Raw genomic sequence first — 14,541 nt, forward strand, 5'->3', positions numbered from 1 at the left:
GTAAATCAAAACATTTTAAGTAAGTATTTCCAGACACTATGTCTTAAGTTGGGTATTTTTCTATTCAGGGTTGTGTCCTGATTTAGTAGAGCACATATTCCCAAACAAGGAGCTAACTATAAGCCAATGGAGAGCTTTCTTTTAGCAGCATCAGTGGTGAGTCCCAAATCCTCTCATTATGATAGATTGTTTTACTGCAGGAATTGTGATCAATAAACCAGGTAAACTAACTTTGATCCACAGTCCATGGCCTTAGTAGTGGAGTTTCCAGCCCACAACACCCACACACACAACCACACACACACAGAACCAACTCATTTACATCAACAGTCCAGCAGCCGTCAGCCTCCTGCTGCTTCCACTGCTGTGTCCCCTATCTCTTTATCAACAGCCTACGCATGCCTGCACTCCCTCATCATCCTTCCTCCTTTTCTCCCTGATCATCCCTCACCCAAAGGTGGGAGGAGGGGGGACACCACTTAAACAGGGACATGTCCCCTTCCCCCAAACACAACCATTCTGGGTTGTTTCTGAACACTCACCCTCATGAATTTACATGTATGACTCGGGTTCACGCTGGGCCCCGGTGGGTTGTGTTTGTTAACTGCCGATGTCCCTGATCAGTAACCCATGTGCAGTTTATGTGTTGTTCCTTTATACTTCTTTTTAAAAGTTTATTTGAGATTAGATAACCTTCACTTAACAATATGACTCCATAAAAACGTTGAAACTATTTTACAGAATTAACAAATTGTTTCACAAAATATTTCTCCTATCCCTAAAAAAAAAGAAGATATTTAGAAGTGATATAAAGAAAGGACGAGAAAGAATAACGGAATTAGTAGAAATGGAGTTTATTTGTATGTACTATTAAAACAACTACAGTAAAATAGAAACAATATCTGTTTGGTTAATGTGGTTACTCCAGTTTAAAACAGAACTGCATCTCATTCTTACTGTTTTTTTTGTCTAAAACATAGCTAGATCGAAACAAATACAAAACTGAAAAATATTTCTGCACACAAAATTAAAAAGTGTCTTTCCCCTTACACAGAAAAGTTTGGGTCTACATAAAATAAAAAATATAGACCGAATTTGGTGTCAAAAATCTGACTGGCTCAGGGTTAGTTACCGGTAGTTTTCTCTCGTTAAATAAAGAGTAACATTCCCGCTAAAATGTGGAGTGTAACTTTAACTTATTCTTTGTCCCTAACGGAAGTCTTATTGATCATCAAGTATTCAAAAAAAGGCTTACTTTATCATAAACCATATTTCACATTTGTGTTGCTACCCTACATCTTGTGGTTATAAGTGTTTCCTTTATGACGTGTGCTTTATTTATATCTCACAGTAAAGTGATAAAACTCTAATTAGCACCTATTGTTTCCATCTTTGTCAAAGTACCTCTTTCTCACTCTCTCTTATGGATCCCTTTCTCCGCTTGAGATCCTGTAATCGCCCCACCTTTTTTCCTTCTCCTCCTCTCACTTTTCTGTCCTCTCTCTCTCTCTCTCTCTCTGTTTCCCTTCACACTCCTTCTTGGGCCATCCTGTATTCGAAGACGCTGCCTCTCTCAGGGAATGTCTCATTCAAGCGCCTACGCTTTGTCTGGGGTCTCTTGTTTGTGTCCTCCTCTCTTCCATACCCCCCTCCTCCAGGAGTGTAGAGGCAGAACATGTCCTGTAGGGGGAGACAAAGAAAGACAGTTACGCAAAAAAAAAAAACCCACTTCATTACTTCACCTCATGGAAATGATTCAAAATGAAGGATTAACCAATGAGTGTTCTGCAGAAATTATCCATCAAAATAAGATTTCATTTGTGAATTCAGAAATCATTTTAATGTTTGCTTAATGTTATATATGTGATGATAGATTCATTTTAATGTAAGTTAGATATTTATCTGGAATACAATTCTGTCAGCAAAATACTTTTTATTTGATGCAGCATAACAGATGTTTGCTATTTCTTTATGTGGTGAAAAGAAACACATGGTGCAGTCTTACCCCAGGCTGAAGGCTGATGCTGGTTTTGGCTCCCAGGTTAAGGACTCGACCGTCTGCTCTGTGAAGCAGATTCATCCCTGCTGCTCCGTCCTCACCCCCTGATAGAAGAAAGACAGAGGCCACTAGATACAGAGCAGAATATTATGATGTAGGGGATAAATGAATAGCCTAGCCTTGTTTGGTGTGGCATCAAAAACTGCTGAGGACTTCAGAGGTCGGAGTTTACCCTGCAGGCCGTAGGGGCGGGTGGAGCGCCTTTCTGTCAGAACAGATAACACCACTTTGCTCCTGAACATAAGTTTCCGTATCACTCCATCTCCACCGCAGTAATTTCCAGCTCCTCCTGAGCCGGGCCGCAGAGAAAACTGCTCTAAAATGACCGGATATCTGAACACAGGAGGGGACAGAAGCGACATACACATGAATATATTGTAATCGCACCAAAAAAACAAACAGAACTAATTCCGACTTAGAATTTCTAAAACTTAAACTGATGTCGGACCTCTTCTCCAAAATCTCCGGGTCAGTGATTCGGGTGTTGGTCATGTGACTGTGAACTCCACTCCGCCCAGTCCAGCTTGGCCCCGCCCCTGCTCCCCCAGCAACCGTCTCATAATAACCTACGCTCTCACTGCCAAATGAAATGTTGTTCATGCAGCCCTAAAGAAAAAATAAATAACAATTAACAAAAACGCACATGGTTATCAAGTTTTCTTGATCATCATTTCACCAGTTAATTCTCCCCTTTACATTACGTTGTTAAATTTGGTAAGAGCGTCTGCTAAGTGAATTGTAAATTACCTTGGAGTTGAAATTTGACTTAATGTTCAAATCAATATTTTTCTCACCTGCGAAGCAGCGCACACCTCAAACGCCCTAAAGATGACGTCAACCACCCTCTGGGACGTGAGCACATTTCCTCCAACCACAGCTGCATTCTTGGAGGGCTGGAGGATCGAGCCGGGGGGGACGATGACTTTGATTGGTGCAAGACAGCCCTGGATAAACAGAAAGCAGCTGTGAATAGACACAAAACAACAAAAGAAAAAAAAAAGTTATCTAACCTTAAACTCCTACCAAGGAGTCCTAAAATAAACCAACTAACCTGGTTGAGGGGGATGTCCTGTCCGACCATGCAGCGCAGGCAGTAGATGAGGGCAGAGAGGGTGATGGCACGTGGAGCGTTGCAGTTCCCCCACACCTCTGTGCCCGTCCCTGTGAAGTCAAACACTGCACTGCCCTGTGGTGATGGAGGACTTTAAGTTTTAATGGTGCATTTATTTTAAGAACTTAACCGACTTCTTCTTATTTATGCAAGTTTGTCATGTTTATAAGTTCCCCCCCCCCCGCTCACCTTCTCCTCATTAATCTGAACCCGCAGTCTTATTGGGGTCCCATCATCCATGAAATCCTCAGACTCCACCTCCAAGGAGCCAGTCTGTTGCCCGCGACGACGTGCAAAGTCTCTCAGCATGTCCCTCACTGCCAGCTCTGCATTACTCTGAAACAGAAACACAAAGGCTCTAGTCATTCAAAGCATATTGAGAACCACTACTTTTCAGAATAACAAAAATCTATAATCTTGTCATGTTGTTTTTATTTTTACAACAGGTACCTGAATGTATCCCATATAAGCCTGAACAACAGCTAACCCGTAGCTGTCAATCAACTCCCCAACCAGCTGGCTGCCTCTCTGATTGGCTGCCACCTGAGCCCGCAGGTCTGACAGGTTGTCATGGAGATTACGAGTCCCAGAGCAGTCTGGGTACTGGGCCGGAGCCATCAAAGCTTCAGTTACCGCTGATATGGAGACAGAGGGAACAGGAAAGAAAGGAATCCAATGGGGGGAAAACAGAAAGCATTAATTAAGCAATTAAGAAAGAAAATGATATTATTAAATAACGTTTGTAACAACACAATGATTTGTTTGCTCCTTATAGATGCCAACATTTGAACTACATACTGTATGACAACATTTACCCGAGATTGCTGTGAGCTATTTCTCAACACATTCATCTTTTTTTCCCATTTAATTTCAAATTGGTGTGCATTCACTTCAATAAACTTAAAAAGTAAACTAACAGAGATTTAAACCTAGATATAGATAGATAATACATCAGGTAATACATTCTTCTAAATTAAACTGGATTATTGTAGCACAGCAGTTCCACTGTAAACATGGACGCTGATGATTGAATAATTGATGATTGAACTTTACTGCAGTCGAAGTCTGCAGTAAAGACAACTATATACATTTGACAAAACATTTAAACAAAAAAATAAATATTCTGAGGCCTTCAACGTGCTTTGATCTGGGATTTAGCTTCATATTCAATTTTAGGATTAACCGATGTACAAAAGAGTGTTTCAGTCTGCGCTTTTTAAAAAGTGGGGCCCTGTTTCTCAGGTTTGATGGTAATAGTTCAAATTCACTGTTCATGAGCATGATTAGGCTCGGAGACCAGCTTTAACATGTTTTTATAGAAGGCTGGTTTATAGAGTCTGTGGAGTGTTTGGCCTACAATCTTGTTGGTGCAAAGCAAGCATTCTTTATGTTGACTTATTGACAAGAAGTGGCTCTGTGTTATCTCTGCCCCCTCCATTCATCAGTTCCTCACATTCTTGTTTGGTTCACCGACTTTTTTTTTTTTTTTTTTTTACCTTCTTCCTGGAAGACGCCACCAGTGACGAGTTTAAAGGAAGTGAAGACGGCCCCCTCCTGCTGCAGGGAGGTAGAGTGGGGGGGCATGGAGCCTGGAGTTATGCCTCCGATGTCTGCATGGTGCCCCCTGCTGGCTACAAAGAACACCGGACAACTCACCCCCTTCCTAAACACCTGTGGGGGAAAAGTGTGGGGAAAGAAGGAAAGTGCTGTAGTGATTAAAAGAATTATGTAGTGAAAAGAGAAGGTGGAAATTGAAGAGAGCAAGGATGCAGCTACAAATCTGGAGAGACAGACCGGTGTGATAACTGTGAGGTCTGGGAGGTGGCTGCCCCCGGCACAAGGGTGGTTACTCAGGATAACATCGCCTTCTTTCAGCTTGTTCCCCAAAGACTTGATCTGCACACAGAAGAAGAAACAGATCATCTTTGTTCATTATTAACTGTTTCAGATATATTTCTCAACTCCAACACATACAGGTGAACATCCCTCACCTGGTACTGGACGGTCTCTTGCATGGCGCCCAGGTGTACAGGGATGTGTGGAGCATTGGACACTAAACCTCCGTCTGGTCCGAACACAGCACAGGAGAAGTCGAGTCGCTCCTTTATGTTGGTGGAGATGGAGGTTCTCTGGAGAACTCGGCCCATTTGTTCTACGGAGGAGGAGGAGGAGGAGGAGGAGAGGAGGATCACAACTGAGCAAGCTAGCAGGAAATCAGTATATAATATTCCACATTCACTTGACGTTTTCCGCTCTCTCTCTCTCTCATTTCCATCCTCTCTCCTCCGACAGAGTACCTGCTATGCTCATGAAGCGGTGGGAGAAGATGGAGAGCTGCACGGTGTTGAGCTCAGTGCCGAGGACACAGTGAGGGTCAGAGCCCACAGTCATACAAACGTCGCCCCCTTCTGTCAGACGGGCCTCACAGCACGGCTCCACGAGGATGGTACTGATTGAGAAATTAGCAGAAAAACATAAATACATGCAATAGTGCTAGCTGACACATCTTTAAGAAATAAAGTATGATCAAGCTCGCCTTTAAAAAAATCAACCAGGTTGAGAAAGAAAAAGAAAATATTGAGAATATTTCTGCAAATCCATGAAAGTAGCGAGGCCTTTTAAACTGTGCTTAAAGATAACAGCGGTCATATTACACAGATTATGATATCCTCTTAGAAAACAACTCAATGTAGATACTATTATAAGACAGTAGGGATGCCCTGATCCAATCCCGACTCCTTAAATAAAGGTAAACAGATACAGAATGTGTTCCGACATTCATGTTTACATGTATACTGATGAACTATGCATCCATCCAGCACATTTAAATTACATTTGTAGCCTTCCAAATTTTGCACACACAATGTTTTGATTCAATACTATTAAGAAGATACATTCAAATAACTTATAAAAGATTAACTGTGCAAACGTTTCTCCTGACCTGACATGAAGTAATCCATTAAAGACGTATTATTCCATTAAAATGCCCCATAAGACGCCTTAGTAACGATTCTTTGCTTCGCTGAGGACATCACTCAGAAGAAAAAAAAACCTCCTTAAACATTTACAAGAAAGTGAGTTCTAGTAAGCCGAGAATGCCTGCCTGTTTTTGTCAATGATGATGGCCGGTCCCTGGATGCTGGGACCACAGAGCAGCTCCTCCCACAGATACACACATGTGTCCAGGTAACCTTCCTCAAAGTAACACTTGGTCTTCTGCAGAGCAGGACAGCGAGAACAGATAGATGTATGTTTAAAGAACAACAAAGTGAGCTTTTCATTACTTTGAAATAAAAATGTATAAATGTTTTCATTGTGGGCTATTATAGCATAAGGTTTGTGAAAGGAGAGGTGTTAAATGTTGATTAAAAAAAGAAGAAGGCATGGACCAAATGGTCAAATTATTTCTTAAAATTATAGGAATGTGTGTTTTTTTTAACAAGTGTATCATACGCTCAGCAGCGTTGTGTTAAAAGAGAGACCAGGTACCGTGACTGGTTTGGCCTGTCCATGTCCTGTCGTCGTTTTATACACTGATTTGATACCAGATTTCCCACAACCCCTCACTCTGATGTCATCAACCATGATGGGTCTGTCCGGGATAGTGAATCCAAACTCCTTCAGATAACTTCAAGAAGAGAGAGCGAGTGAGAAACATTGGAACCCATGACATCAGTCAGTTTAAAAGTATACTAAGCTTTTCTCCTCTTCAAAAATGACACATTAACTTGACGGTGTAGTTCTTATGAAGTGCGATACAATAATTAAGTTGCGATGATTTGTCAACTCATGGGTGAATATATTTTGCAGACAATAGCTTATTACAGTGATAAAGTAACAAATCACTGAGTTATCGCATAAACAAAGAGCTAACCGCTTAGTGAAGGCGCTGCAGAAGTCTCCAGCTCGACAGGACTGGGTGTTGCTGGGGTAACCGGTAGCAGTTACCATGAGAGCGCAGTCAGTGCCCTTGTACCGCAGATGGAGGAAAACCTCAGTGGTGATCTGACCACTGGAGAATACAAAGAGACAGAATGCTGAATTATGGGTCTGGGTACTTGTTCAAAGTGCTTGTTCTCAGTCAGTATCAATGACATATGTAGATCACCACACCTGGAGAAGCATGAGGTTAACACCAGAATTTGTAGTGTGCTGTGGATGCTGACCTGGTGAATCCACGTGCACAGAGTGTATCGTGGCAACGTTTTGAGAGACGCTCTACCCTCTGATCCAGTTCCTTGAAAGAGTTCTGCTCGTACGTCAGCGAGCATGGCTCCTGCACCTCCTCCACCACGTCAGCCAGAGCCAGACCATAGGCTGACAACACGCCACTGTATCTGCAAGACGCACACAAATAATATTACAGCCAAACATTTTACATGAGTATGGCTCTCTTTTGACAAACACTGTGGGAACAGCCATTACTTATGTATAAAGACAGTCTTCATTCCCAGGGCTCGGGCAATAGCACAGGCATGTTGACCACCTGCACCACCGAAACATGCCAACACGTGCTGAGATGTGTCATGGCCCTTAGCCTATGAGAGTGTGAGAGGAGTGAAAGAGTTCTGACTCATTTGACACGTTCCCCAATCAATAATTTAATGTTAATCTTTCACCAAACTCCAGCTGAGACCTTGGAATCCAAGATTACTACCTGTGTCAGAGCTCTGATTGGCCGACACATGGCCTCATTGGCAACCCGAATGAATCCCATAGCAACCTCCTCAACACTCATCTCTGATGATTGGTTGTCCGAGTGATTGGCACCATTCGTGTTACCCTGCAAAGTGGAAAAAGAATATTTTGCCTTCCTCTTCAAAATGATTTATGGTTATTAGGAATGTTTTCAAATCTGCCTCAATTAAAATAAATGAGTGCCTGAGATTGTTTAGAAGACAAGAAGAGGTTGATCTCCTGGGTCAGTTGGTGGAAATGCTTCATGGTTTCTTCCAATGACAGCGGTTCGTTCTCTCCTGGCCCAAAGATCTTTGGGAAGAAGGAGGGGAGCAGCCGACCCAGGGCTAAGTTAGCATCTGTTACAGTCAGAGGACCACCTGTGAAAAATCAAACAGGTTGTAAATGTTAAGTTCTCCAGACTCAAACAAACAATTTAAGGGCATTATGTAAAATGCTTTACTCCTTTAGTCTTTTAGTCTTGAACGTAAAAATATATTATGTGGCAGTGGAGATCCTGTTGTATGAAATGGATCTAACCCTACCCAACTCTGCTAAAGTAAATATCAACATGACATGTCGAGTTTCTTCATGGTAACGCCCACATCACAGCTCTAACTGATAACCATGGGGAAAGCTATAGATATGTGATCCAAACTTGGACCAAAGCCAATTTCCTATCATGCAGCTAACCAACACCAGGGAACAGGACATGAGAGATCCAAGCTCTATGTGTGGATTATAGTCTGTATTAACTTGAGTGATGATAATGATAATGAGAGTGGGTTAAAACAGAAGAGTTAGAAACAAATGAGCTAGAAACATATAGTTTTCTATGGAGACCCTAAGGGGACATGGGCAGAATATACAAAAAAAAAAACATGTTTCTGATGAGCACCAGAAACTATCCCATGCTCACGAGAAAGTTATATATTCACACATATAAGAATGTGCGCATGCAATATTTTCTCGTTAGCACCAGAAAGTATCTGGTGCGAACCAGAAACACATTATTAATATTTTTTCTGTCTATGTCCCCCTAAGGCCTCCGTACTTTCTCCTGGATTGTGGACAAAAAATCCCAATAATGGAGCGTTACCTTTTCTGTAACAGGATGGTCCTGGATGTGCACCAGCAGACTCTGGTCCGACCACAAACATTCCTGATCTGGAAGAGAGTTAAGGTATAGAAACAAAAAATATAGTAAATTTGAAAACAAGACAAGAAGACAGTGTATCATTAGTAAGACAGTGCATGGTCAGCTTGTTGTTATTTACAATGGACTTGAGTTCTTTAATTTGGAAAATTGCAAACGTCTTAGGAAACTTTAAAAGCTTTCCCACTTCTGATGAAAGTTATTATAATACAAATAGCTGCATATCTACCACATATAGTATGTATTCACTCTGGTCTCCTGTAAGTGTTACTTTTATTCATTAGAAGTTACAGCATAACAAGCACTCCACTCAGTAATGCGGTATAAATATAGTGACTGGATAAATTATTTTGAAAGTTGAAAATATTTGCTGCTTTTTAATGGTCTTTTTAAATGTTTTTTAATGATCACTCACACACACTTCAAGTAGCCAAAATAAACAAACTCAACAGTCTTCCATACAAGATGTGAGGTTAGGTCAAGGAGGCAGGCTTTTATGTCTTAGTTTAATTCACTTGTATTTGACACTACTTCAAATACAGATGCAACTACTAGCTCTGAACACTCCAGAGTGGTTTAATTACAAACTAGTGTTGATCCTACTATCATTTCTTTCTTAAGAAACATTGCAATTACTTACCGTTGCTTTCAATTTACATTTAAAAGAAAGGCCAAATTTCATGCAGGAGTCCGAAAAATATCACATTTATGTATTCCATAGATTCTTCTTCTTTGTCAAAACGTTGCAGCTAATTGCTTTAGATGTCTGACAAGATCAGACCTAACTAACTCCACATGCAAACTCTTAGCCATCAGGCCTGACTGACTCTGGCTCAAGGTGGTGTAAATATATCTGACTTCATACAGCTACCTCTGGGACCACAAAAGGCTGTTTTATTCCTTTTAAAATGTGCATTTGTACAGCACCGGGTCTGTTAACAGGATTTGATGTATAAAACTGGATTCCCCCCCCCAGTGTAAAAGTAGGTTATTAAAAAATGATGTATCAAAAGATAGTAGGTTAAAACTAGATACTGACCTGAAGAAGAGTCGTGATCCTCCACCTGCAGCCACAGTGTTGATGTCCAGCTGAGGAGCTTGCAGGGTGACTCCAGCTGTGGTAGCCTCAAACACGTGTTCATACTGGCCTGCATAACGACTTACATCAGTGGATGTTCCTGGACAAAAAAACAAGACAGAGGAGGTTAGGGACAAAAGACATTGAAATCTGAAGGCTGTAAAGATGAGAATTTCAAATTTTTTAACGAAATGTGTTGAAAGAAATGTGTTGCTCACATTAGACCACGTTTAACACTTGTAATAGAAAGTCAGGAACATGTAAACGATCAGTATGTAATAAGTCAGTTACTCAGTTTAGATATTTAGTCAACTTTGAATTAGAAAAAAATACAAAACAATAGCAGGAACTTCCTCACATAGTGTTTGCACTCAGTAACTGTTAAAAAAAAAAAACGATTCCTCCAACTCACCGCCCATGTCAAAACCAATCACAGGTTTTTTCTCCTTCTGGCTGTAAGATGTGATGGCGTATCCCACCACACCTCCCGCTGGGCCGGAAAGAACGGCCCGAGAGCCGCAGAACTGCTCCATTGGAGTCAGACCGCCATCGGACTGCATGAAGAGAACGTCCACATCCTGAGGACAGAGGGGAGAAAGACATGGAGGAGATCATTTTAATGTTCAAATAAATAGGGTCTTAAACTGGCACCCAAACACTCTGTGATCTTCAAGCTGGAGGGAATAGATACTTGACTAAATATTAGCTCATGTTATTTGCAAAATATACCTGTATATATATATATATTGATGTCAGACACACATACAACACACCTTCAGGCCACTCTTGAACCCAGAGGTAAAGCCTTTTAAATACTGATGGATTTTGGGTGTGAGGTAGGCATCCGCACAGACAGTGTATCCCCGAGGCACTGCCCGCACCATAGGCATGACCTCGCTGGACAGAGACACCTGGGTGAAGCCCAGACGACGCGCTAGGGCGCCTAGAGCTTTCTCGTGATCGGACCATCTGAGTGAGAGAAAAAGACAGAGAGCGAGAGAGTGGAATGAGGCGGAGCTGGAAACATAAAGCTGTTATATAACTTTACCTCTGCTCTACTGTATACTGTGTCTGCCTGATCACACAAAGCTGTAAATACGCAAACTATAACCTTGAATTTAAGTGGTTTGATTGCTTTCTTTATATGAAACTAGTCCGCAGATTGTTACTAAAACTGTGATTGGCTTTCAATGGACAAATGGGAGTGCAGCCATGAACTTCCACCCAGTAAACCACATGGGCTCCATATACAATAAGAACAGGCTATTTGACACCAGACAGCTCTGACACGCACAGTTGTACATAAACCTACTCCCACTAAGAGGCGTAGAGCATAAATTACATAATGTTCTATAAGGCAAAAGTCAGTATTTACAAATTGTTCCAGGTTCTAAAAAAGAAGGTGACGTAAGAAAAGGGAGGACAAGAGATCAGATTACAATCATGAGCAAATACAACTCCAATCCTAACAGAAAGAAGACAAGCTGTACTACTGACGTGTACGAGTGCAGCAGAAGTACAGCCAGGCTGGTGATCCCGCGAGACAGAACTCCTCTCAGGTCTTTCTCCACTTTGTCCAGATCCAGCTCCCTCCACACCTCCAGGGAATCTCCTGTGCTGCCTGATGGACACCAGAGCACACAGACACTATTGTGTGAAGCATCCAGGCAACTGTCTCATACAGAACAGCTAACTATGTGTGCCAAATGAATATAGATTTCTTTATTTACAATCAAAACATTCTGAGAATTGTCTTGGTTGTGCATGTATCGACACTGAAAAAGAGGATATTTGGAGGTGGAGCAGATACAACAAGTATTGAAATGATGGTTTGTTGCTGTACAAAATGAAATTGAGATTGGGCTTAATGACTTTATAAACCAAAATATTCTTTATATAATATTTCAAACAGATAAGCAGTTACACATAAGTAAGAAACGATAAACCTCAACAAGCCTGTATTGTGCAAAATACTTTTTTTTTGTTGTACTTTTTTGAGCACCCAAAAAGTCAGAATAGTGATTTAAAAGAACTACATTATTATCTGTGGCCTCTTCTATACATTAACAAGGCTCAGCATGAGTTTACAATCAGCCTATGAGGCCCTGTTAGGCTGCTCTAAGACAGTGGTGCTTTCAAGCTAGGTGCTACTCTCACCATGCTAATATGCTCACAATAATAACAGGCAGATATTTGGTAGGGGTGTTTGTTATGCTCACAATCTTAGTTTTGCATATTAGCATTTAAAAATCAGCAAATGACAGTTTAACACAAACTGCAGAGTTTATGGAAATGACATTAGCTTAGCAAGTATTTAGCCATAGATTAAACTGAAATGTGTCTGATGACGGGCTAGATCACAAGCTAAGTGATCAACAAACATGTTCAATTCAGCCTGAATGAGGACATGAATGTGTGAACCAAGTTGCATCCATCCAGCCGTTTACATTTCTAATTTTGGACTGAAGTGGCCGACTGACCAATCGACCATTCATCAAGAGTGACAGCGCCATTAGCCACGCTGCTAGCATGACTAATGGATATAATAAAAAAAAACAAGTCTGTTACTCATTTGGGGCTTTGGTATTTGAGTTTTCACACCTGTGACAACACGTTTTGGACCTTTCTTCGGGAGCTGGCAGCCCTCTTGCATTAGCACAACTCGCTCATCCACCTCGATCACCTCTTCATAGAGCACTTCAGGAACAGCGACCTCCTGCATGCACACACAACACACATACACAGGCTAATGTCAATTCCATGCAGATGTACTCGCAAGAGAATGACCTGGACAACAGTAGATGCAAGATAGAGATACTAATACAAAATTAACTAAAATATCATAAAACATGTATGTGAAAGAATTGTACTTTATTTGAACTCTTAGATAATGTTACAATTTCCTCTGAGGCTGACCTTTCCAAAGCAAAATGCTGCTATTGTCTCATACATAAGTGCTGCACTTTGACCCAGACTCTTTACTCCTAAAACTGTCACTTCTCCTACATGCACTGCCCCGAAGACATGCTACTTAACACAGGCTAACTATGGTATGCATAGATTCTTGTGTTTTTTTTTTTTGCTCATAGGAGCATACTTACACCCCAAGAAAGTCTGTCACAAATGCAATTTCTCACTTTTAACTCGGTGAAGTTAAGCCTTTTTTGTTTGTTTCAAAGGGGCTTGTTGGGCGCACACATCAAGCTGAGCAACAGGTAGTCTAGAAGAGTCTACAGTTTTATTTATGAAGCCTTTTCTATTGTAGGCGTTGTGAAAGCATGTGATGAAGTGTTGGCTTCATAGGGTAAATAAGTGATAACTTAAGCTCTAAATGGTACATCTGCTGGGGACAAACTCCAAAACCTGCCCCCAATGTTTTTGCAACATACGATAATGACTAAACCCTTAGTTGCAGGGATACTAGACCCCTGACCAGGTTACTCATGGAAATCAGTAACATCATTATCAATAAGGCATGTTACAGTGTCACATATGTTTGTCTGTGCTTCTTTTTATCTTTTCATTTCACACATCTACCTATAAAAAAAAATCAATGGTTTAAGAAAATATGTATTACAAACCAAGTCAAACAGTTTTGGTCTGGCCTGTGTGCCAATGTGCAACAAGTCCTTGAAGCCCTGTGTGACCAAGAGCGCGGTCCTTTCTCCCTCCCTCTCCAGCAGTGCGTTGGTTGCCACAGTCGTGCCCATTCTGATCCAGCCAATCAGAGAGGTGTCGACAGGCTGGTCACGAGGAAAGACCCGGCCTGTTTCCTGTCAATAAATACACATGAATATGCATATTACATATACTGGTCATGCAACTGTCTTTCCCCCCTTTTTTTGTCTATGCATACACCTCAAAAAGCAACCTCATCATCTGAAAATACCTTAGCTTTGCCCTTTAGTGTTTTTTTATTGAACCACAAAAGCTACGTTGATTATAGTAGTTCACATTCATTTTCCAATTTGTCTGATTGTAAACCAGTAATAATTCTATGTGAAAGTTAAATTCTGCTTTTTAACTTGACAGGATTTCCTAAGCATGCTTGCTACTTTTGTGGCATACGCTCCTCCACACTCTCAATGTTACATATATTTATATCTGCTACCTGTCCAGTACAAACACATTTTTACGCTTTGACAGCATGTTACCTCCTCCAGGACTCTGCGTATCCCCTCAGTGGGAGCATCTTTGTAGTTCTGGGGGTCCCGGGACAGCAGTTTAAGGACTCTCTCTCGACCATCAGGCAGTCGGGCAAACACATCGGTGAAGGTGCCACCCCGGTCGATTGCAAAATCAAATGCCCCCTTTGTCTCAGCCATAGTGTAGAGAGAGATGCTGCGTCAGACAAGGTGAGAGAGATTAGTTTATAATTTCCTCTTTGGAGTAGTAAACTGATAAGAGAGCAGCTGTTCAGTCACACAATCTATACAATGAAACAACTTTGTACACTCCCC

At 41.3% G+C, this 14,541-nt stretch overlaps 1 protein-coding gene across 1 annotated transcript; it reads right to left on the reverse strand.

Annotated features, from left to right (window-relative positions):
• Positions 1 to 838: 838 nt before the first annotated feature.
• Positions 839 to 14,417, reverse strand: oplah (5-oxoprolinase, ATP-hydrolysing). The gene is made up of 28 exons (XM_061064404.1): positions 14,236 to 14,417; positions 13,663 to 13,854; positions 12,683 to 12,797; positions 11,579 to 11,702; positions 10,855 to 11,050; positions 10,494 to 10,659; positions 10,043 to 10,181; positions 8,947 to 9,014; positions 8,052 to 8,227; positions 7,828 to 7,953; positions 7,596 to 7,708; positions 7,337 to 7,507; positions 7,045 to 7,182; positions 6,660 to 6,798; positions 6,274 to 6,386; positions 5,468 to 5,619; positions 5,162 to 5,322; positions 4,965 to 5,066; positions 4,667 to 4,841; positions 3,621 to 3,805; positions 3,360 to 3,506; positions 3,111 to 3,245; positions 2,854 to 3,003; positions 2,508 to 2,665; positions 2,232 to 2,392; positions 2,006 to 2,103; positions 1,297 to 1,680; positions 839 to 1,250 (listed from the first exon to the last, which is right to left on the reverse strand). The coding sequence occupies exons 1-27, from the start codon at positions 14,404 to 14,406 to the stop codon at positions 1,528 to 1,530; spliced, it is 3,924 nt and encodes a 1,307-aa protein (XP_060920387.1). The 5' UTR covers positions 14,407 to 14,417; the 3' UTR covers positions 839 to 1,250; positions 1,297 to 1,527.
• Positions 14,418 to 14,541: the final 124 nt, after the last annotated feature.

This window comes from Labrus mixtus, chromosome 19, assembly GCF_963584025.1.
Source record: "Labrus mixtus chromosome 19, fLabMix1.1, whole genome shotgun sequence".
NCBI classification, from domain to species: Eukaryota; Metazoa; Chordata; class Actinopteri; order Labriformes; family Labridae; genus Labrus; species Labrus mixtus.

What these genes read in the sequence shown, in the direction of transcription:
- oplah (XM_061064404.1), bottom strand. Translation starts at nt 14,406, where the DNA reads ATGGCTGAGACAAAGGGGGCATTTGATTTTGCAATCGACCGGGGTGGC. An exon ending in CTTCTGCTGCACTCGTACAC is followed by an intron (nt 11,051 to 11,578) that starts GTCAGTAGTACA and finishes TCTCTCACTCAG; the next exon opens with ATGGTCCGATCACGAGAAAG. An exon ending in GACAGGCCAAACCAGTCACG is followed by an intron (nt 6,387 to 6,659) that starts GTACCTGGTCTC and finishes CCTGCTCTGCAG; the next exon opens with AAGACCAAGTGTTACTTTGA.